Source organism: Phyllobates terribilis, unplaced genomic scaffold (genome assembly GCF_046119375.1).
Source record: "Phyllobates terribilis strain yellow unplaced genomic scaffold, ASM4611937v1 Scaffold_11__3_contigs__length_659146591, whole genome shotgun sequence".
NCBI lineage: Eukaryota > Metazoa > Chordata > Amphibia > Anura > Dendrobatidae > Phyllobates > Phyllobates terribilis.
Window position 1 is genome coordinate 398,639,532 of NW_027362771.1, and position 23,889 is coordinate 398,663,420.

General features: G+C 45.0%; 1 protein-coding gene across 1 annotated transcript in view; it reads right to left on the reverse strand.

Moving 5' to 3' along the window:
• DMXL2 (Dmx like 2) overlaps positions 1–22,722 on the reverse strand; it is a 152,504-nt gene extending 129,782 nt beyond the window's left edge. The window contains exon 1 of the mRNA XM_073654720.1: positions 22,161–22,722. Coding sequence (XP_073510821.1) covers positions 22,161–22,247 — 87 coding nt within the window. The 5' untranslated portion in view covers positions 22,248–22,722. The remainder of the gene's footprint in view (positions 1–22,160) is intronic.
• Positions 22,723–23,889: the final 1,167 nt, after the last annotated feature.

Sequence of the window (23,889 nt, forward strand, 5' to 3'; positions counted from 1 at the left end):
TGCCATTTTCAGGCACGTGACATTTTTTGATCGCTTTCTATTCCGATTTTTGGGAGGCAGAATAAACAAAAACCAACAATTCAGGAATTGTTTTTTTTTTGTTTTTTTATTCTGTTCCGCGTGTGGTAAAATTGATGAGGCAGCTTTACTCTTCGGGTCAGTACGTTTACAGCGGTACCACATTTGTATAATTTTTCTATGTTTTGGCGCTTATACACAATAAAAGCTATTTTATAGAAAAAAATATTTTTTAGTATCGCCTTATTCTGAGAGCTATAACTTTTTTATTTTTCGGCTGATGGAGCTATATGGCGGCTTGTTTTTTGCGGGACGAGATGACGTTTTCAGCGGTATCATTTTTATTTATATGCGTCTTTTTGATCGCGTGTTATTCCACTTTTTGTTTGGCGGTATGGTGATAAAGCATTGTTTTTTGCTTGGTTTTTTTTTTTTTTTTTTACCGTGTTCACTGAAGGGGTTAACTAGTGGGACAGTTTTATAGGTCAGGTTGTTCCGGACGCGGCGATACCAAATATGTGTACTTTTATTGTTTTTTTTTTATTTTTTTTATAATAATATTTATTGATGGGTACATTATATTTTTATTTTTGGTGTATTATTTTTTTTATTTTTTTATAATATTTTTGCACATTTTTTTTTTTTTTTTTTTTTCCACTTTCACACAGTTTATACACTTTATTACTTTGTCCCACTCTGGGACTTTCACTTTTTTTTTTCTGATCGCCTGCATGGCACAGGAATGGAGCACCATCCCTATGCCATGAAGGCTGTCAGAAGTGCACAGTGTGAAGATTGCTTGGAGATGCACTGCGCATGTCCAAGCAATCTTCCTGCTCTCTGGTGACCCGGATGTTGTCATGACGACATCGGGTCGTCATGGCAACACCCGGGAAGCCTTTGCAGACTGCGCTGGAAGCCGGAAGAGGAGGTGAGTATCGGCGATCACCTCCCCTTGCCCCCGCAATGCCGCGATCGACTTCGATCGACTTCGATCGCAGCATCGCGGGGGTTAATGTGCTGGGAGCGGTGCGTGACCGCTCCCTGCACATAGTACCGGGTGTCAGCTGTGACAATCAGCTGACACCCGGCGGCGATCGCGCCCGCACAGCCTGTGTGCGCGCGCGATCGCCATGACGTACTAATACGGGTCTGGCTCTTAAGTCCCAGGGCACAGACGCGTATTAGTACGTCAGATGTTATTAAGGGGTTAAAGAAGTTGTCCAGTACTTTTTATTATTTCCCGAATGTATTCATCCTGTGCCCATAAGTGTTTTTGTTAATACCTTTGGTTGTCCTTCTTGCCCTGTGAGCGGCGCTGTAGCTGTCTTTCTTCCGCTGATGTCACGTCAAGTGATGCATGACATCAATGACGCGTTCCCTGCGGTGGATGCTGGGCTGTGAGCGGGGCTACCCTGCGCGTCACACCCAGCATCCACCGCGCGCTTTCCTAATGAATGAGGAGAGGGAAAGCGCACGGTGGATGCTGGGTGTGACGCACGGGGAAACCCCGCACACAGCCCATCACTCACCGTGGAACGCAGCACTGAGTCACACCCGCCTGCATCCGGAACTTGACATGACATCATCGGATGTCAGAGCCGGCTGCAGCCGGGGGTCACGTGATACTGTGGGCAGCCAGCTACAGCGCCGCTCACAGGAAGGAAAACAACCAAAGGTATTTGCAAACACTTGTAGGCACAGGGTGAATATATTGGGGAGATAATAAAAAGTACTGGACAACTCCTTTAATCAATCACACTCCAACCTCTCCACCATGGCCAAGACCAAAGAGCTGTCTAAGGACACCAGGGACAAAATTGTACACCTTCACAAGGCTGGGATGGGCTACAGGACAAATAGGCAAGCAGCTTGGTGAGAAGGCAACAAATGTTGGCACAATTATTAGAAAATAGAAGAAACACAAGATGACTGTCAATCTTCCTCAGTCTGGGGCTCCATGCTAGATCTCATCTTATGGGGTAAGGATGATTCTGAGGAAGGTCAGGAATGAGCCCAGAATTACAAGGGAGGACCTGTTCAATGACCTGAGGAGAGCTGAGTAACACGAGCCCTGCATGGATTAAAATCCTGCAGGGCACGCAAGACCCCCCTGCTCACGCCAGCATATGTCCAGGCCCGTTTGAATTTCGTCAATGATCATCTGGATGATACAGAGGAAGCATGGGAGGAGGACATGTGGAGAGATGAGACCAAAAACTCGCCGTGTTTGGAGTAAGAACAAGGAGGAGTACAACTCCAAGAGAACACCATCCCAACAGTGAAGCATGGTGGGGGAAACATCATACTTTGGGGTGCTTTTCTGCGAGGGGACAGGACGACTGGCAGGGGATGGATGGGGAGGATGGATGGGGGGGATGGATGGAGTCATGTATCACGAGATTTTGGCCAACAACTTCCTACCCTCTGTAAAAGGATTAAAGACGAGTTGTGGCTGGGTCTTCCAACATGACAATGACCCGAATCACACAGCCAGAGGAAATAAGGAGTGGCTCTGTAAGAAACATTTCAAGGTCCTGGAGTGGCCCCGTCAGTCTCCAGACCTGAACCCAATAGAAAATCTTTGGAGGGAGCTGAAACTCAATGTTGCGCAGTGACAGCCCCAAAGCCTAAACGATCTGAAGATCTGTATGGAGAAGTGGGCCAAAAAACCCTGCTGCAGTGTGTGCAAACTTGGTCAAGAACTACAGGAAATGTCTGACCTCTTTACTATAACTGAACTATAACTCCCAGCATGCCATAGGAGCTGCAGGATATGCTGGGAGTTATAGTTCCTCTCAAAGGCAACCACAATACCTGCGAGATCTTAAGGAGGACATACCATACGTGGCTGAAGTCATACAGCCAGTACATGATACAAGCCGCCAGTGGATCGGACAGCATACTGGCTGTATGACTTCAGCCACGTATGTTTTTGGGCGTTTCAAAGAAAAACACACGGTACAGTACGGTACTTTAAAAGCCATAGGGACAGAGTCGCACTGGAGACTAGGCAGACAGGTGGGTCCCCAGCGATTTCTTCCCATCTGCTCCCATTGAGTGACAGTTTTCTTCCTGCATGTGTGTATAGTTACAAACCAGTCAGTCATTGACAGCAGGAGAGGAAAAGCCAAAGTACGGTATGTTTTCCTCTGCCACAGCATTTCAGATGGAATCATACCGTATCAGCCTCACGTCGTACATCCAGTATCTGATACATGCTGCCCGTGGATCAGGCACAATGTATCAGCTGTCACAATCCACGGGCAGAATGCTTCGAAAGTTTTTTTTTTCCCCTATTTTCCACCTCTAAAACCTGGGTGCGTGTTAAGGTCCGAAAAATACGGTATGTAAAAATCATAGAATGATTTTCTGGATTTTTTTTTTTATTTTGTCTCTCACAGGTGAAGTGTACCTACTATAAAAATTACAGACCTCTCCATTCTTTGTAGGTGGGAAAACTTGCAAAATCGGCAGTGTATCAAATACTTGTTGTTACCACTGTATGTAAATGCTGACTATAACAAATTATGAAATTAGACTAACCTGCGATTTTAGACAACCGTCTCCACTTTGTCAGTGCTCACATGACTTTATTGGATACAAAGCCAGTTTTATTCCCTGTTCTTTGACCAGAATGGCAAATTCAAAAAACCTGTCTATGAACAAATTCATACATCCGTATTTCGCAGTCTGTACACGGACCAGCCGCTGGTAACCTAGCTTGAACTTTACAGCCTCATATCTACTATATAATCGGCTTATCCCGTCTGTCTGTCCGTCCAGGAAATCCCGCGTCGCTGATTGGTCCGGCCGCAGCCAATCAGCAACGCGGGATTTCAGAACAAGTCGGAAGATAGCAGGGCTGACTCCGCCCATGTGGTCATGTGACTCACCAACTGCCCATGACGTACTGAACATGTTTTGTCAGTCACAGTGTGTGATGTACTTCTGTCACGTTTAATGAATACGTCCTGTCAGTCACAGTGCGACATAGTTCAGTCACGTTTACTAAACACGGTCAGTCAGAGTGTGATGTACTTCTGGCACGTTTTAACCCCTTTATAACCCAAGGTGGTTTGCACGTTAATGACCAGGCCAATTTTTACAATTCTGACCACTGTCACTTTATGAAGTAATTACTCTGGAACGCTTCAAAGGATCCCCCTGATTCTGAGACTGTTTTTTCGTGACATATTGTACTTCATGATTGTGGTAAAATTTCTTCAATATCACTTGCGTTTATTTGTGAAAAAAATGGAAATTTGGTGAAAATTTTGAAAATTTTGCAATTTTCAAAAAATTGAATTTTTATGCCCTTAAATCAGAGAGATATGTCACACAAAATAGTTAATAAATAATATTTCCCACATGTGTACTTTACATCAGCACAATTTTGGAACAAACTTTTTTTTTATTGGGGAGCTATAAGGGTTAAAATTTGACCAGCAATTTCTCATTTTTCCAACAAAATTTACAAAAACATTTTTTTTTTTTTTTTTAGGGACCACATCATATTTAAAAGTCACTTTGAGGGGTCTTTATGACAGAAAATACCTAAAAGTGACACCATTCTAAAAACTGCACCCCTCAAGGTGCTCAAAACCACATTCAAGAACTTTATTAACCCTTCAGGTGCTTCACAGGAATTTTTGGAATGTGGAAGAAAAAAATGAACATTTAACTTTTTTCACAAAAATGTTACTTTAGACCCAATTTTTTTTATTTTCGCAGGGGTAACAGGAAAAAATGGACGCCAAAATTTGTTGTGCAATTTCTCCTGAGTAAGCAGATGCCTCATATGTGGGGGAAAACCACTGTTTGGGCGCACGGCAGGGCTCGGAAGGGAAGGAGCGCCATTTGACTTTTTGAATATAAAATTTGCTTGAATAATTATCGGATGTGCTCCTGATGTGCCTAAACAGTGGAAACCCCCCACAAGTTACACCATTTTGGAAACTAGACCCCTCAGGGAACTTATCTAGATGTGTGGTGAGCACCTTGAACCCCCAGGTGCTTCACAGAAGTTTATAACATTGAGCTGTAAAAATAAAATTTTCACATTTTTCCCACAAAAATGTTTTCAGCCCCCACTTTTGCATTTTCATATGGGTAACAGAAGAAATTGCACTATGCAGTTTGTTGTGAAATTTCTCCTGAGTTAGAAGATACCCCATATGTGGGGGAAAACCACTGTTTGGGCACGCGGCAGGGTTCGGAAGGGAAGGAGCGCTATTTGACTTTTTGATTGTAAAATTTGCTTGAATAATTATCGGATGTGCTCCTGATGTGCCTAAACAGTGGAAAACCCCCACAAGTTACACCATTTTGGAAACTAGACCCCTTAGGGAACTTATCTAGATGTGTGGTGAGCACCTTGATCCCCCAAGTCCTTTACAGAAGTTTATAACATAGAGCCGTGAAAATAAAAAAAATAAAAAATCAAACTTTTTCCACAAAAATGATGTTTTAGCCCCAATTTTTTTATTTTCACAAGGGTAAGAGGAGAAAATGGACCCCAAAAACTTTTGTGCAATTTCTCCTGAGTATGCCAATACCCCATATGTGGGGAAAATACAGTGTTTGGGCGCAACCCCAGCCCTAGCGTTTATTTTTTACGCCGTTCCTAGACGACCTTATTCTTCGGGTCGGTACGACTACAGAGATACCAGAATGATATCGGGCTTTTATGATTGACAGCTGTCACACACTAAAAGACACATTTTGTAAAATCTAGTTTTTGCATCGCCATAATTTGAGAGCTATCATTTTTCCATATTTTGGCCGACAGTCATGTAACGGCTTGTTTTTTGCGGGATGAGTTGACGTTTTTATTGGTGCCATTTTCAGGCACGTGACATTTTTATTGATCGCTTTCTATTCCAGCTTTTGGGAGGCAGAATAAACAAAAAACAACAATTAAGGAATTGTTGTTTTTTTTAATTTTTTTATTCTACTTCGCGTGTGGTAAAATTGATAAGGTAGCTTTATTCTTCAGGTCAGTACGTTTACAGCGGTACCACATTTATATAGTTTTTCTATGTTTTGGCGCTTTTACACAAAAGCTATTTTATAGAAAAAAATATTTTTTTGCATCGCTTTATTCTGAGAGCTAAAACTTTTTGATTTTTCGGATGATGGAACTGTATGGCGGCTTGTTTTTTGCGGGACAATATGACGTTTTCAGCGGTACCATTTTTATTTATATTCATCTTTTTGATAGCGTGTTATTCCATTTTTTGTTTGGCGGTATGATGATAAAGCATTGTTTTTTGCTTCGTTTTTTATTTTTATTTTTTACCGTGTTCACTGAAGGGAATAACTAGTGGGACAGTTTTATAGTTCAGGTCGTTCCGGACGCGGCGATACCAAATATGTGTACTTTTGTTTGTTTTTCATAATAATATTTATTGATGGGTACATTATATTTTTATTTTTGGTGGATAATTTTTTTTTAATATATATATATTTTTACTTCTTTTTTTATTTTTTTCACTGAGAGTTTTTTTTACTTTATTACTTTGTCCCACTCTGGGACTTTCACTTTTTTTATTCTGATCGCCTGCATAGCATAGGGATGTAGCACTATCCTTGTGCCATGCAGGCAGTCAGCGCTGCACAGTGAAAAGATTGTTTGGGTCATGCACTGTGCATGACCAAAGAATCTTCCTGCTGTCTGGTGACCCGGATGTTGTCATGACAACATCGGGTCGTCATGGCAACACCCGGGAAGCCGCGGCAGACAGCGCTGGAGGCCGGAAGAGGAGGTGAGTATTGCGATCACCTCCCCTTAGCCACCGCAATGCTGCGATCTACTTCAATCGCAGCATTGAGGGGGTTAATTTGCCAGGAGCGGTGCGGGACCGCTCCCTGCACATTGTCACAGCTGACACCCGGGACTATCAGCTGACACTCAGCGGCGATCGCGCCCACACAGGCTGTGTGCGCGCGCGATCGCGATGAAGTACTAATATGGGTCAGGCTCTTAAGTCCTAGGGCACAGACGCGGATTAGTACGTCATGGGCTTTAAAGGGGTTAATGAATACGTTCTGTCAGTCACAGTGCGACATAGTTCAGTCACGTTTACTAAACACGGCCAGTCAGAGTGTGATGTACTTCTGTCACTTTCAGTGAACACGTTCTGTCAGTCACAGTGTGACGTACTTCGGTCACGTTTCATTCACTGTGGTACGCGTAACAGGAGACCCCTGGCTGCAGCCGCAACTAGTCGTGATGTAAGCGGAAGCAAGAGCCGGCTGCAGCCGGGGGAATTACGTGCTGGCTGTGCGTGGTCAGCGATGTTGTCACAAGCAGTATTGACAACATGACGTAATTACAAAATTCATTAGGGGCCCTGAGGGGATACATTGGGGGGTTAATTTAAAGTAGTGCACAACCCATTTAAACACTGCTTCGCCGATTAGTCGCGCCCGGTCGGCCGCATACATATTCTAGAATACCCGATGCATTAGAATCGGGCCACCATCTAGTATGCCTATAAGTCTGTAGAGCTCAGGAGGCCCGCAGCCAGTCTGTGCATCACATGGATGTGTGAATCTGGCCTAAGCAAAGCAAAATTGATATTACCACTTCTTAATAAATTTGGCATATCTGTCATCTGCCACCGTCACTGAATGGAGTATATTCCTGTTGTAATTTAGGCCACTTTTCTGGAATAAATTACGATGCGTTTGCCGGCCGCACTTGGCGATGCCCCTCCCTACTAAGCCCCACTAATTTTTCAAAAATTAGACAAAGATTTCGAAGTGATATAAAAATAAGAAAATTCAACAAATTTTAGTAAATCAAAGAGTCATACATAAAACTGCTTGAAATGTCGCAAAAATTATGTAAAAAAAAAAAACTACTTAATGAAACTAGGCCATAATAATTTATCTGTGCCAAAGTCATTGTACAATGGGCAGGAGGCGAGTTGTGTCCATCACGCATGATCCTGTGTCACCTATGTATTGGTGTTACCTTTCCATGTAATCCTCCCTGTGAAGATGACGACTGCTGCAAAGTGATCTCTACACAATAGGAAGTTTGAGTTAAAAGGAGTTTCGGCTGAAAAGAAAAGACTGCAGCCATTCTATATGCCTGCAGACTGCTGTATGGTGACAGTGTACAATGCATAATTGGTATAGTTTGTATGGGTTTCCTCCAGGTTCTTCGGTTTCCTCACACACTCCAAAGACATACTGATAGGGAATGTAGATTGTGAGCCCAGTGGGGACAGTGCTGATAATGTCTGTGAAGCGCTGTGGAATTAATGGAGCTATATAAGCGAGTAAAATAAATAATTATCCTCTGTTCACAGCGTTAGTGGGAAGTCACTTGACTGCATGTATGCGATTAGCCACAAGGTGTGATGGTGTGCAAGAAGAAAATCTGAATGAGGCCTTACACTATATATAATTAACAAGTAGCTTTGTAAACATTACTTATCTTGTTCATTTCACTAATTACAGCACCAAACGATCGGACACACCCTGTTCTTACTTGAAAGTGCATACTGTAGATTCAGACTAAAGGCAGCGAAACCACCAAGGAACACATATGGAAACACGAAGTAAGGAAGCGTGCAAGACAAACAAGAATGTGTGATAAACCGTAGAATCCTCAATGGACACCCCTCCCTTTCACTCTGATGGCAGCTTTAAACCCCTTCGGCATTCTCTCAAGCAGTTTCATCAGGCAGCCACCTGGAAAGGCTTTACACCAGTATTGAAGTTTCCAGAGGTGCTAAGCACTTGTTGGCTTCTCTGCCTTCATTATGCGATCCAACTCATCCCAAAGCATGTCCATAGGGCTGAGGTCCGGTGAGTGTAGAGATCATGTAACTTGACACAGCGCTCAATCCCTTTCTTCCTTGGTTACATAGCTCCTACCCCCAACATAGCCTGGAGGTGTTTTGGGTCATTGTCCTGTTGCAATACAAATGATGTCCCACAGAGTACAAACAGAATGGCATGTCATTGCAGAGTGGTAGAAATGCTGGGTAAGTGTGCTTTGAATTTGGAATAAATCACCAGTAAAGCACCCTCCCTCCTTCCCACCATCACACCTCTCTCTCCATGCTTCACAGTGGTCACTATCTCATAGAAAGTTAACAATCTGCTCACCTTGTCTCTCACAAAGACTTGGTGGTTATCAGAGGTACTTTCAATTTGTGTTTTATGAAGCTAGTAAATCTGATGAACTCATCCTCTGCAGCAGAGGTAATTCTAGGCATTTCAACCCTCATGAAAGGAAAAGTTTCATCATAATTACCGTAATGGTTTTATGCCTGTGCTTGAAGATACTATAAGAGGTCCTAGCAGTTTTCCACACTGACTGACATGTCTTAAAGTAACAATGGACTGTCGTTTCTCTTCACTTAGCTCAATGGTTCTTGCCATATTTTGGCTTAGAACAGTTGTGGAATACGGTTCAGCACTGAATGAAAATGTGTACCAACACGGCCTCTGTAAAACACACTTGACAGTCGCAAACACTTTCTGAAATCAGCTGATTCCACAAATTAATTCATGACAAGGCATACCTGTTCCCTGGAAGCCTTTCCAGGTGACTACTTGATGGAGCTTCAGGAGAGAATGCCAAAAGTGTGTAAAGCTATCAGAGTAAAAGGGGGATAATCGGAGAAATCTAATGTTTAACACATATTCTGGGCGGTTTCACACTAGTTACTTTACTTTTTGTTTCCCTTTTTTTTTCCCTTTGTGGTTTTGCTGCCTTCAGACTGCATCTACAATGTGCTCATACCAGTAAGAACAAAAAAAAAAAACTATTGGATGAACAGGTGTATTGAAACACGAGATCGATATTGTATAGTTTAGTATTGTAGTGCAGATCTGCATTCTCAGTTCTACAGGCTGATATTTAAAGATCTGATCCAAACATGTAGTATGTGTAATAATATTATTATTATTATTATTATTATTATTAGCAAATACCTCCAGTTAAAAATGTAGTATAGTTTTTCTAATTGGCTATGTCGCTTACCCAATGTGCAGGCATTGCAGGACCTTCAGTATCCATGGTTACGACCACTAAGCTAATTAAGTTATGGGTATCAGAAAATGGTGACCCATACCAATAATATATATATATTTCCACTATTGCAACATTAAAAAAAATACAAGTTTGGTATTGCCATACTTGTATCATACCTGGTCATTTGTAATGCACAATGAGAGCAGAAAAAAAACAAAACCTTTCTTTTTTTTTTCACATTTTCAACTCTCACAATTTTTTTTTCAAAATTTTCGTTAAATTATATGATAATATGAATTCAAAACTGCAACTCGTCACGCAAAAAACAATCCGTCATATAGCTATATTGATGGAAAAATAAAAAAAGTTATGCTTCTTGGAATAAAAGGAGGGGAAAAAGAAAGAAATTAAAAAAAATAAAATAAAGAAAATTAAAAATCGATCCTAAAGAGGTTAAAAGGAGCATCTCTCTAAATACATTTGTTGTATTAGGGACCATCTAACAACCAAAATATAATTAAATACCCCTTAATGACCATGCTTCCGTTTCAAATTTGGCACCTCTTCATTTATGACTTTTTGGCATACTTTATGCTAAAATCTGGTGAAAATGGGGAGGTAAATCTGTGTCAATGACCTTTATTCATCAGATTACTGTTCAATAAATTCAGTGCAATCAAACATTACTGGTTCCAAAGACAAGATAGTAAAGCCATATAACAGTATTCTATTCTTCATACACATCTACTATTCCAGTCTCATATACGGTCTGCAGACAGAACCAGGATTTCTGACTGCATCAAAGGAAACATTTCTCACTCCAGCTGTAATTAAGGATATGAGCGGCAAATCCATGTAACACTCCTAAGCACTTTCCACGCTAAAAATATCTTTCTGGCAAGAAACCCAAACTGTCAGCTCTAAGCATGCAGATGAATAGAAGGCCCACACTCATTTGGGCAGAAAGCTTTGATTTGGCAGTATTCTTAATTCCCCATTCATGTTAATAGAAAGAGACCACCCATGCATGGCCTGTCCTTCCCCGCCAAAAGAACTCAAACCCCCATATACAATAGTCTGCATCAGCCTGAGCATAGTCAACTTATAGAAGTTGCCTGAACCTGCCGATTTGGGAAGTACTGGCCAGTTAGCTGTATGGGGCTTGTGTGTGTCGCAAAAAATGTTTGCAATTGGGTTTTGTTAAAAAAAATTGCAGGATCTGTTGATCTGCACACTGCTGACTGCACAATGAGTTAACAGATAATCTGTCAGTGAGCTGTTCTGACAGGAGTGGCCCTGTCACACTTAGCGACGCTGCAACGATCCCGACAACGATACGACCTGTCAGGGATCGTTGCTGCGTCGCTATGTCATCGCTGGTGAGCTGTCAAACAGGCAGGCTCACCAACGATCAGGGCAGCAGCAACATCGTGGAAAGAATCTTTCCACGATGTCCTGCTCCTGGTTACCAGCCTGCTGAAGCAGAAGCAGGCTGGTAACAATGATAAACATCGGGTTACTAGGGGCACACGCGCTCCTAGTAACCCGCTGTTTATCATGGTTACCACTCTCCTACGGTGAGCGGGAGGTTACCGCTCACTTTAGCAGGCTCGTAACCATGATAAACAGCAGGTTACTAAGTGCACGTGTGCCCCTAGTAACCCGATGTTTATCATGGTTACCAGCCTGATCGCTGGTCACACACAGCGATGTGTGCTGACCAGCGGGAGGGCAACGACCAAAAAATGGTCCAGGACACTTTGCAGCAATCAGCAACCTCACAGCAGGGGCCTGATCGCTGCAAAGTGTCACACATAGCGACATCGCTGGTGAGGTCGCTGTTGCGTCACTAAAATCGTGACACAGGAGCGATCTCGCTAGCGATCTCGCTATGTGAGACGGGGGCTTTATGCGTCTTTGATGATTTATGACCACATCTAAATTCAGGAAAACTTTCATGCGGTCTTTGGCATTAAAACAGCTGGGTGGATTAAGGCTCATTCAGATGGGGTAAGAATCTGAACTAACATTTCAGGCTCTCGGCCAGAGTATACAAGTCACCGATCTGGTCGGTTGAACAGATTATTTATGCTGACAGAACAATCGGGATTCTGTAAGGGGGACAGAATGATCATATTAGCGGTTGTTCTTCCCCATACAGTTTTTGTCAGCTTGTGTGAATGGTTCCGTAAACGAGCGCCAATCGACTTGTATTTAGTCGACTGGAGCTCAATAATGGCCCTATAGATGGTCGAAGGGAGGGGAGAAGCCGCCGGGGACCCGCCTGCCTGACTAGTGACTTGTGCGGCTCGGTCCCTGGCGGCTATTAAACTATGTTTCAGAGTCCAACATATGTGTCTGAAATCCTAGTTAGTCGCTAGTTAGTCACTGATCCACGAGCGGCTGCTTCAGCTGTCAGGTTTCCTTTAAGACTCCTATAGGCAATGCTCACTTTTTTCTTCTTCTAGAAACAATTCTGAATAGTATAGTGAGGCGCAAAACACGTCTAAAAGATGGACGGCATGTACACCGGTTTATTAGAGTAAATGGAGCCAGAATTCTGGTGAATTTATCTCATTAAACCGTTCTCTAAATCTTCCAATTAATTCAAAGTGACATGAATGATAGTCAATGAAGTTCCAATTCCAAAGAGAACCCATAGATAGGAAAGTCCAACATACCCCACAATTATGCAATATTCCGATACCTCTGATGGTCAGAAGTGCTAGGCATCAATGCATAGACTGTGCAATCTCCAAAATGGGTATCCCAGAAGGGACTGCCATCCCTAGCATCTGTTCCTAAATGACCACACAGTGGGGATCTGGTAGTTCCCCAGTCTCCCGTCTCCATCTGGATCAGGCCTGTGACAACTGTCCAGATGGAGATCTGATGACCATAACAATCATCCAAGTTATGACTGAACGCTGCCATCTTCCACTTATAAAAGAACAGGTATAACATGGTAATTCTTTATAATTAAATAGCATCTAAGAATACAGCACAAATGTGTCAACCGATGTGACAGCGTGTCTAGCCAGCCCTAAGGTAACATATACTATTACCCAGATACGGTGATGTGATCCGATCCGCACACATATAGACACAAGGACAAGCTGTGCCATTCATCTCCCACCCACTCTCACAGCACAGAATGTGCACGTTGTGTCTGCAGTCAGCAGGTGATTCCCCAATTACAGGACAACTGTACCATCTTTTCCCTATAATCTACCATATATACTGTAACTGGACGAGCATAGATTACATGTATGGCATAAAGCACAAGCACAATAATTCTGCTTCCTTCAAATGGAGTTTGAATAGTCAAATCTATAGGATGTGCTACATATAGAGATCATCATCATGACCACGGCAACATTACTGCAGAGCAGGCTGGAAATGTACGGAGATGACTGATTCCAGCATCTTCCTCTATAGCTCATATACCTTGTATGGTGCCGGCAGTGCTGCAGTGCATCAGACGGGCTGAGATGTAAAATATGCACCGTAATGTAGCAGTCCAATTGTTTATTTAGCCAATTTTCTCACTATTCTATCACTATTACCTTAGTTATTCCTTTATATTTGAAAATGCAGTGATCCCTATCTCGAATAGGTTATATGGTCTCACGTTGACCCCCATGGGAATTACATGGACTTATGTTCTCTGAAGGGGGGGGGGGTCACCATCTCACTGAAGTTGGGGAGACAGAAACTCCTATCACAGTTGCTTATGATGACTAGACAGTTCCTGTCATAAGTTTATGATGATGGAAATCACGGTTCAGCTTCCCTGACTGTAAGGTGATAATCTCATTTAGGAGAACATAAACTGAAGGATAATCACTGGGAAGGATATTCACGGTGTTACCCCAGCGGGCAAAGATGGTAATGGCTCTAGCTATCCACGAGATACATCAAGGAGTTTATGTAAGAGCACACAGGTAAAGAATGCAGGGGGAAATTTGAAAATGTGAATCAAAATGAAGTCTGAAGAGACGCAAAGATGAGGCTGTGCTAATTGGAAGCAAGTACCCCACATACAAAAAAGTGCAGCGGAAAAAAAAACAGGTTAGGTAGGAGTGCAGGGAGGGAAAGAACAAACATTTCACTGGATTGTTTCTTTAAACCTTTTGCCACTTTGGGTTTTTTGCTCCTCTTGTTCCCAGAGCCATACCTTTTTTATTTTTCCGTCAATATGGCCATGTGAGGGCTTGTTTTTTGCAGGACAAGTTGTAATTTTGAACGACACCATTGGTTTTACCATATCGTATACTGGAAAACAGGTGGTGAAATTGCAAAAAAAAAAAGTGCAATTCCACAATTTTTTTTTTACCATGTTCAGTAAATGTGAAAACTGACCTGCCTTTATGATTCTCCAGGTCATTACGAGACCTGGATAGTATAGTTTTTTTTTTTTATTTAGGTGGTAAAAAAAAAATATCCAAAGTTTGCAAAAAAAAAAAGTTGCCATTTTCCGAGACCCATAGCATCTCCTTTTTTCGGGATCTGGATGTGAGTGGGGGCATATTTTTTTGCACACCTAACTGACGTTTTTATTGATACCATTTTGGGGTAGATACGATGTTTTGATCGCCCGTTATTGTATTTTATTGCAATGTTGCGGCGACCACAAAAACATAATACTAGTGTTTTGTTTTTTGTCGTTACGCTGTTTACAGATTGGATTAATTATTTTTATATATTGATAGATCGGATGATTCTGAACGCGGCGATACCAAATATGTGTATTTTTTTTATTATTATTGTTTTATTTTGAATGGGGCGAAAGGAGGGTGATTTAAACTTGAAAAAAAAAAAAAAACTTTTTACATGCTTCAATTGTCTCTATGGGAGACTAGAAGCTGCGATCTTCCACGGCCCCACTATCAGTATTTGGTCAGTATTCAGTCAGTATTTTTTCTCAAGAGTGGGAGCCAAAACCAGGAGTTGGTAATAAATGCAGAATTGGTGACTTGTTTCCATTATACTTTTTCTCTGACTGTTCCTCACCTGGTTTTGGATCCCACTCCTGAGAAAAAATACTGACCGAATACTGATAGTGGGGCCGTGGCCTTAGAGATAGCAGGGCTTCAGCACTGCTGTCTGTAGCAGAAATGCTCACTTATGAGCGCCGACAGATGGGTGGCACTCATAGCATCTTGGCTACTCTCCTGCAGACCCCAGGTTGTCATGCCAACCCATCGGCGACCCGCGGTCATGTGACATGGGCGCTGATGAGCGGGACTAGTGACGCACTTCCGGCACATGCATGTTAAATGCCACTGTCAGAGATTGATAGTGGCATTTAACATGTTAACAGCCGCGGGTGGATGTGATTCCACCCGCGGCTGTTAGAGGCACATGACAGCTGATCTTAACAGCTGTCATGTCCTCAGAAAAATGCGAGCTCAGCGCCGAAGCCCGCACCAAAGAGGGGGATGCGACCTTGGACGTACTCATACGTCCAAGGTCATTAAGGAGTCAAAGGGGTATTCCCATCTCCAAGATCCTATCCCAATATGTAGTAGGAATAATATTATTATTATTATTATTAGCAAATACCTCCAACTAGAAATGTAGTATATTTTTTCTGATTCGCTATGTCTCTTTCCTCATGTGCAGGCATTGCAGGACCTTAGTAATCCATGGTTACAACCACTGATACAGTGACAGCTAGTTGCAATGCCTGCACATGAGGAAAGAGACATAGCGAATCAGAAAAACTATACTACATTTCTAGTTGGAGGTATTTGCTAATATTATTATTATACCTACTACATATTGGGATAGGATCTTCGAGATGGGAATACTCTTTTAAGGCTACAGCCCCACTATCAGTACTTGGTCAGTATTTTTCCCAGTATGTGTAAGCCAAAACCAGGGGAGGAACAATCAGAGGAAAAGGTATAAAAGAAACAAGTCACCACTTATGTATTTATCACCCACTCCTGGTTTAGGCTTACTGAGCAAAAATTCTGGCCAAATTCTGATACTGGTGCCGTAGTCTGAAGTACCCATACATATGAGACAAATTCAGACAAATACCCATAATATGTATGGGGCCACGTGACTTTATATGTTAAGAGATTTCAGTATTCCCAATCATTTGGTCCCATAAGGAGCTAAAGGCCCCGTCACACTTAGCGACGCTGCAACGATCCCGACAATGATACGACCTGTCAGGGATTGTTGCTGCGTCGCTATGTGGTCGCTGGTGAGCTGTCAAACAGGCAGGCTCACCAACGATCAGGGGAGCAGCGACATCGTGGAAAGAATCTTTCCACGATATCCTGCTCCTGGTTACCAGCCTGCTGAAGCAGGAGCAGGCTGGTAACTATGGTAAACATTGGGTTACTAGGGGCACACCCGCTCCTAGTAACCCGTTGTTTATCATGGTTACCACTCTGCTACAGTGAGCGGGAGGTTACCGCTCACTTTAGCAGGCTCGTAACCATGATAAACAACGGGTTACTAGGAGCACACGCGCACCTAGTAACCCGATGTTTATCATGGTTACCAGCCTGATCGCTGCTCCCGCTGGTCACACACAGCGATGTGTGCTGACCAGCGGGAGAGCAACGACCAAAAAATGGTCCAGGACACTTTGCAGCGATCAGCGACCTCACAGCAGGGGCCTGATCGTTGCAAAGTGTCACACATAGCGACATCGCTGGTGAGGTCGCTGTTGCGTCACCAAAACTGTGACACAGCAGCGATCTCGCTATGTGAGACGGGGGCTTAAGAGTCTTCCAGAGATGTCTGACAGCAGTTTGTTCCTTCACTCTCTGCATGCCAGTATCCCACAACTTTGGCAGAACATTGACCCCTTTAAGTGGGGGGGGGGGGGATAGGAGCACTTATGAGCACTTTTGAAACTAACTTATATTTAATAAAATAACCAGTTTGGGGTTGCCCACTTTTTTATTAAATAAACAGGGCAGTCCCAGATTGGTGGTAGGTGTTCTTTTAAGCTCTGTAAACAGACACCATGGTGCAGATGTGAACAGAGACTTTACAGTAAGGCTATGTGTCCATGATACACAAATGCTCAGGATTTTTTCCTGAGCGCTTCCGCATCTCCCTGGCAGAAAAAACGCATGCGGATTGTACATGCGGATTGTACATGCGTTTTTCCTGCCAGGGACAAGTGTAAGTGAAGTGTTCTTCACATGCATTTCCGCATGCGGGTTGACAAGCGCTTTCCAAGCGATTTTAGCATCACTTGGAAAGTGCTTGACAACTTGGTCACACTATATAAATCCCTGCAACCGACATGGATTTATATAGTGTGACCGTAAAAGAATGGTACAAAATAAATATTATACTTACCTTCTGATGGCCCGCGGTGTCCTTGTCTCGGCTTGCCGGCAGCTCGCAGTAGACTAAAGGACCTGCCGACGTCAGCGGTCGCGTGACCCGTCACATGACTAAATTACGTCATGGCAGGTCCTTTAATCTACCGCGAGCTGCCGGCAAGCCGAAACAAGGACACCGGGGCCATCAGAAGGTAAGTGTAATATTTATTTTTTATTTTACTCTTTTTTTACAGGTACTATGGTACCTGGGTCTGGAGGAGAGTCTCCTCTTCTCCAAACTCGGGTACCATCCGCACATTGAAACGCATGGTTTCCTCATGGTCCGATTCAGTGATGCGGATATTATGCGTTCCAATGCAAGTCAATAGCGGCGAAAATGCCGTGATTCTGCAAAATAATTGGTAGTGCAGCGGATTTTTCCGCAATGATAGTCCGCAGCGGAAATTTCCGCACCATGTGCACAGCATATGCGGATTATCATTGGGCAACATGGCAGGCCTTCTACCAAGCGTTTTTTAAGCGTTTCTGCAGCGGAATTGCTGCTGCAGAAACGCTTAAAAAATGCATCGTGGGCACACAGCCCTAAGTAAATGAAAAAAACAAAACAAAAAAAAAAAAAACACAAAACGTCCTCGTTACATACCTTGTGCGTTACTCATTTATGTCAATCGATTCACCATAGTGGAAAGTTGTATATAGTCATTGTAAACAAAAAAAAAGTGGTCATATACGTCTCAATGCCCAAAATAAATTTAGGGACTTGTTTGGAGTTTTCCAGGAAAATTCTCTTAGGTAAAGGGTTACTCCCAAAATGTAATGTTACCCCCTGTCCACAGGATAGGGAATAACTGATTGCTGGGAGTCTGACCAATGAGAACTATTGTGATCCTGAGAATGGAGCTCTGGAACCAGGCACTGCAGAGCCTTCATTTGGAGTGGAGGCATCCATGTTTGCTCCATTCATTGGCAACCAGAAAAGGACCAAGCACAGTGCTCAGTTATTTCCAGTAACCCCATAGATAATGAATGGCGCTAAAGGTCAAACATGGGCACGTCAACTACATTCAAGACGTAATCTGCAAAGCTTCGCTCTCAGGATCACCGGGGTTCCTCATGGTTGGACTCCCAGCTCCATTAGGCCCTGTGCACACCATCAGTATTTGTAAGCCAAAACCAGGAGTGGGTGATAAATACAGAACTGGTGCATGTGTTTCTATTATACTTTTCCATTCCTAATTTTGGCTTAAAGTGAAGTACAATACAAAATTATATTGTGATTCCATGTTAGCCAGAGAAATCAACGTCAATACTTTTATGACCAAAAATGACAAAAGTATTTTCGGAGTGATACCTTAAACCAGAAAAAATATACACTGCTCAAAAAAATAAATGGAACACTCAAATAACACATTCTAGATCTGAATGAATGAAATATTCTCATTGAATACTTTGTTCTGTACAAAGTTGAATGTGCTGACAACAAAATCACACAAAAATCAAATTTATAAACCAATAAAGGCCTGGATTTGGAGTCACCCCCAAAATTAAAGTGGAAAAACACACTACAGACTGATCCAACTTAGATGTAATGTCCTTAAAACAAGTCAAAATGAGGCTCAGTATTGTGTGTGGCCTCCACGTGCCTGTATGACCTCCCTACAATGCCTGGGCATGCTCCAGATGAGGTTGCGGATGGTCTCCTGTGGGATCTCCTCCCAGACCTGGATTAAGACCCGCCAACTCCTGGACAGTCTGTGGTGCAACGTGACATTGGTTGATGGAGCGAGACATGATGTCCCAGATGTGCTCAATCGGATTCAGGTCTAGGGAACGGACAGGCCAGTCCATAGCTTCAATGCCTTCATCTTGCAGGAAATTATGACACACTCCAGCCACATGAGGTCTGGCATTGTCCTGTATTAGGAGGAACCCAGGGCCAACCGCACCAGCATATGGTCTCATAAGGGGTCTGAGGGTCTCATCTCGGTACCTAATGGCAGTCAGGCTACCTCTGGCGAGCACATGGAGGGCTGTGCGGCCCTCCAAAGAAATGCCACCCCACACCATTACTGACCCACTGCCAAACCGGTCATGCTGAAGGATGTTGCAGGCAGCAGATCGCTCTCCACGGCGTCTCCACACTCTGTCACATGTGCTCAGTGTGAACCTGCTTACATCTGTGAAGAGCACAGGGCGCCAGTGGCAACTTTGCCAATCCTGGTGTTCTGTGGCATTTCTTTGGAGGGTCGCACAGCCCTCCATAGGTAGCCTGACTGTCATTAGGTACTGAGATGAGATCCTCAGACCCCTTGTGAGACCATATGCTGGTGCGGTTGGCCCTGGGTTCCTCCTAATGCAGGACAATGCCAGACCTCATGTGGCTGGAGTGTGTCAGCAGTTCCTGCAAGATGAAGGCATTGAAGCTATGGACTGGTCCGCCCGTTCCCCAGACCTGAATCCGATTGAGCACATCTGGGACATCATGTCTCGCTCCATCCACCAACGTCACGTAGCACCAAACTGTCCAGGAGTTGGCGGATGCTTTAGTCCAGGTCTGGGAGGAGATCCCACAGGAGACCATCCGCAACCTCATCAGGAGCATGCCCAGGCATTGTAGGGAGGTCATACAGGCACATGGAGGCCACACACAATACTGAGCCTCATTTTGACTTGTTTTAAGGACATTACATCCAAGTTGGATCAGCTTGTAGTGTGTTTTTCCACTTTAATTTTGGGGGTGACTCCAAATCCAGGCCTCCATTGGTTAATACATTTAATTTCCATTGATGATTTTGTTGTCAGCACATTCAACTTTGCACAGAACAAAGTATTCAATGAGAATATTTCATTCATTCAGATCTAGGATGTGTTATTCAAGTGCTCCCTTTATTTTTTGAGCAGTTCAGAGTTGCAAGCTTTCAGAGCACAGAGGCTCCTTCTTCAGGCAATTTTCATTTGTAAACCTGCCTGAAGAAGGAGCCGCTATGCTCTGAAAGCTTGCAAATATATATTTTTTTCTGGTTTAAGGTATCACTCCGAGAATACTTTTGTCGTTTTTGGGCATAAAATTATTTACATTGATTTTGGCTTACAAATACTGAGGTAAGAAACTCACCAAATACTGAATGTGTGAACGTGGTCTACTTTTCTTCGGCTGTACCACTCCGGGTTTTGGAAAACTCACTAAATCCTCAACGTGTGCACATGGCCTTGAGTTGTCCCTTATCCCATGGATAGAGTATAACTTTATATTTTGGCCATTACCTATTACCCATCTCAGACTGCTTATAGAGGACGTTTCACACATTGTGACCTTATAAACTGTATATTCTTACACACAGTAGCAGGAATGTCCTTAAAATGGATTTTTTCTTTCCACAGTTTTTTTCACTCCATTGTGGAGATACAGATCGCCGAAATAACTAGCACCAATTATACTAATTTTCTCATCATAGCACTCAGCTCTGTGGGCGTGGACTTCCATTTTTCCTCCCTATTCTGTTTCCTCTTTATGATTGGACAGTGTCATAGAGGGATGGAAGTCCACGCCCACACTGCTGAAAGAGGTGACACTGCCAGATAAATGATAAGAAAATTAATATATTTGGCACCAGTAATTTAGATGTTTTCCTACTATGTGCAGGAATGTACAGTTTATCATGTCACAATTTGTGAAATATCCTGCTGGTCCATGCATTTATATCCCATCTCAACACCCCAAAAATGCCCAATTACTGAGGCAGATCACTGATCCAGACAGCCAGAGAGCATTATCTTATTATAGGCCATCTCCTAAAGTGAGGGCATGTCTGTGGGATACAATATGTTAGCACTTCATGGGGTCTCCTCTGGGATTTCTGATCTGACAAGTTAGAGTATGCATGCACTGTCTCGCTTTCTAATTTATGCCAGCACATTGGCGCCCCACTTCCACCTGGCTATAAGGGGAACAACTTCCCATATAACAGAATGAGCCCTCACTGCAGTTCCTTGCACCACAAGATGACAGGGAGCCACCAAGAAAGAAAAAACAAAAACTCAGTCCAACAGACCCAGTGATACACCAGTTTGATTGTCAGGGTCTCGATGGCATATATTAGCTATAAGTCGCCACTTTATGAGACGGGTAAATGCCTTTAAACGGCTCTAACGCCATTGCAGGTGGGGTCTCTGGAAGATGATCCTGTATAGAAAACTAATGTGGGGCTTCTCTAACCCCTGGCGGTCAGCTGTTATTGTCAGGGAAGACATGGGCTGGCACATTTGCCCCATAATACAGATGGGTTCTCAAAGCCAAACTTCTAGAGACAAATTGCAGCTGAAGCTCCTGGCAGTGCGGCCATCAGATTATATCCCTGGCCCATGTGTGACGCTTTAGTATGGGATGGGGTGATCGGCTACCCGCGCCCCATATTTAAGGTCATGTGCAGCATTTTCTGTGCAAGGTCCGGTGCCCATCACAGAGACCACTCTGCACCTGGTACAGAAGGGGGCACAGGGCACATGTCCTCTGTGATGTCCCAGTGACTGAGCAGGTTCCCACTGGTCTCCATCTCACCCTGCAGGTACGAGTCACTGGTGGTGATGGCTGTGGGCTCCATCCAGTGCTGTCCCTGTCCCCAGCAGCTCGTCACCACTGCAGATCCGATTATGTCTGCCCTACCCCCTCTCCTATGACTGAGCACATCCAGACCCCGGGCCTGCAGCCGCCCCCATTCAATGCAGCGGATTACGAGGTGAGCCCGGCTCCGGGGAATCCCCGGCTAGGGGCGGGCGGCTCCGTGCAGCACATACAGCAGCAGCCTGTCATCTCCGGAATCCCTTACCGTGAAGGGGACGTCACTGACGCTGCCCACAGAGTAGCAGTTATCCCCGGGGTTCACGGCTCCGGTGAGCACCTGGTGCAGATGCATGGCGCGTGCGGACAGCTGCTCCTCAGTGATGGACGCGGGCTCCTGGTCCTCCTCCGCTCCGGGGCTCTCCCTCCATGTAACGCAGAGGCCCCGCTCTGCTCCCGGCCTCAGCTGCGTGTTATTCAGGCAGCTGCCGACAGCCTCTCATTCTCAGGTGTTTGGCCAGCGGTCCCCCTGCTCCATGACCTGGAGGTGTGCGGCGTCCTCGGTGCTCCTCACCGGATGCTGCTACCGTGTATGGCCGGCTCAGTGAGGAGGAGAGCGGGGATCCCGGCAGATGAGCAGGGAGAATGCGCGTCCTCTCTCTGAAGGCGGGTTCACCACAAAGGACGCGGGACTGCGCAGACGTGGCCGCCGCTCTCTTGTATCCCTGCCACCTCCTGCGGCTGCCCCAGCGGCACTACTGCCGAGACCCTGTCCTGCCTGTATCCCTCCCCTCACACTGTCCCTGCCTGTATCCCCTCCCCTCACACTGTGCTGCCTGTATCCCTCCCCTCACACTGTCCCTGCCTGTATCCCCTCCCCTCCCCTCACACTGTGCTGCCTGTATCCCTCCCCTCACACTGTCCCTGCCTGTATCCCCTCCCCTCACACTGTCCTGCCTGTATCCCCTCCCCTCACACTGTCCTGCCTGTGTCCCTCCCCTCACACTGTGCTGCCTGTATCCCTCCCCTCACACTGTCCATGCCTGTATCCCCTCCCCTCACACTGTCCTGCCTGTGTCCCTCCCCTCACACTGTGCTGCCTGTATCCCTCCCCTCACACTGTCCTGCCTGTGTCCCTCCCCTCACACTGTGCTGCCTGTGTCCCTCCCCTCACACTGTCCCTGCCTGTATCACCTCCCCTCACACTGTCCATGCCTGTATCCCCTCCCCTCACACTGTCCTGCCTGTGTCCCTCCCCTCACACTGTGCTGCCTGTATCCCTCCCCTCACACTGTCCTGCCTGTGTCCCTCCTCTCACACTGTGCTGCCTGTATCCCCTCCCCTCACACTGTCCTGCCTGTGTCCCTCCTCTCACACTCTCCTGCCTGTCTCCCTCCCCTCACACTGTCCTGCCTGTGTCCCTCCCCTCACACTGTCCTGCCTGTGTCCCTCCCCTCACACTGTGCTGCCTGTATCCCTCCCCTCACACTGTCCTGCCTGTGTCCCTCCCCTCACACTGTGCTGCCTGTATCCCTCCCCTCACACTGTCCCTGCCTGTATCCCCTCCCCTCACACTGTGCTGCCTGTATCCCTCCCCTCACACTGTCCATGCCTGTATCCCCTCCCCTCACACTGTCCTGCCTGTATCACCTCCCCTCACACTGTCCTGCCTGTGTCCCTCCCCTCACACTGTCCTGCCTGTGTCCCTCCCCTCACACTGTGCTGCCTGTATCCCTCCCCTCACACTGTCCTGCCTGTGTCCCTCCCCTCACACTGTGCTGCCTGTATCCCTCCCCTCACACTGTCCCTGCCTGTATCCCCTCCCCTCACACTGTGCTGCCTGTATCCCTCCCCTCACACTGTCCTGCCTGTGTCCCTCCCCTCACACTGTGCTGCCTGTGTCCCTCCCCTCACACTGTCCCTGCCTGTATCACCTCCCCTCACACTGTCCATGCCTGTATCCCCTCCCCTCACACTGTCCTGCCTGTGTCCCTCCC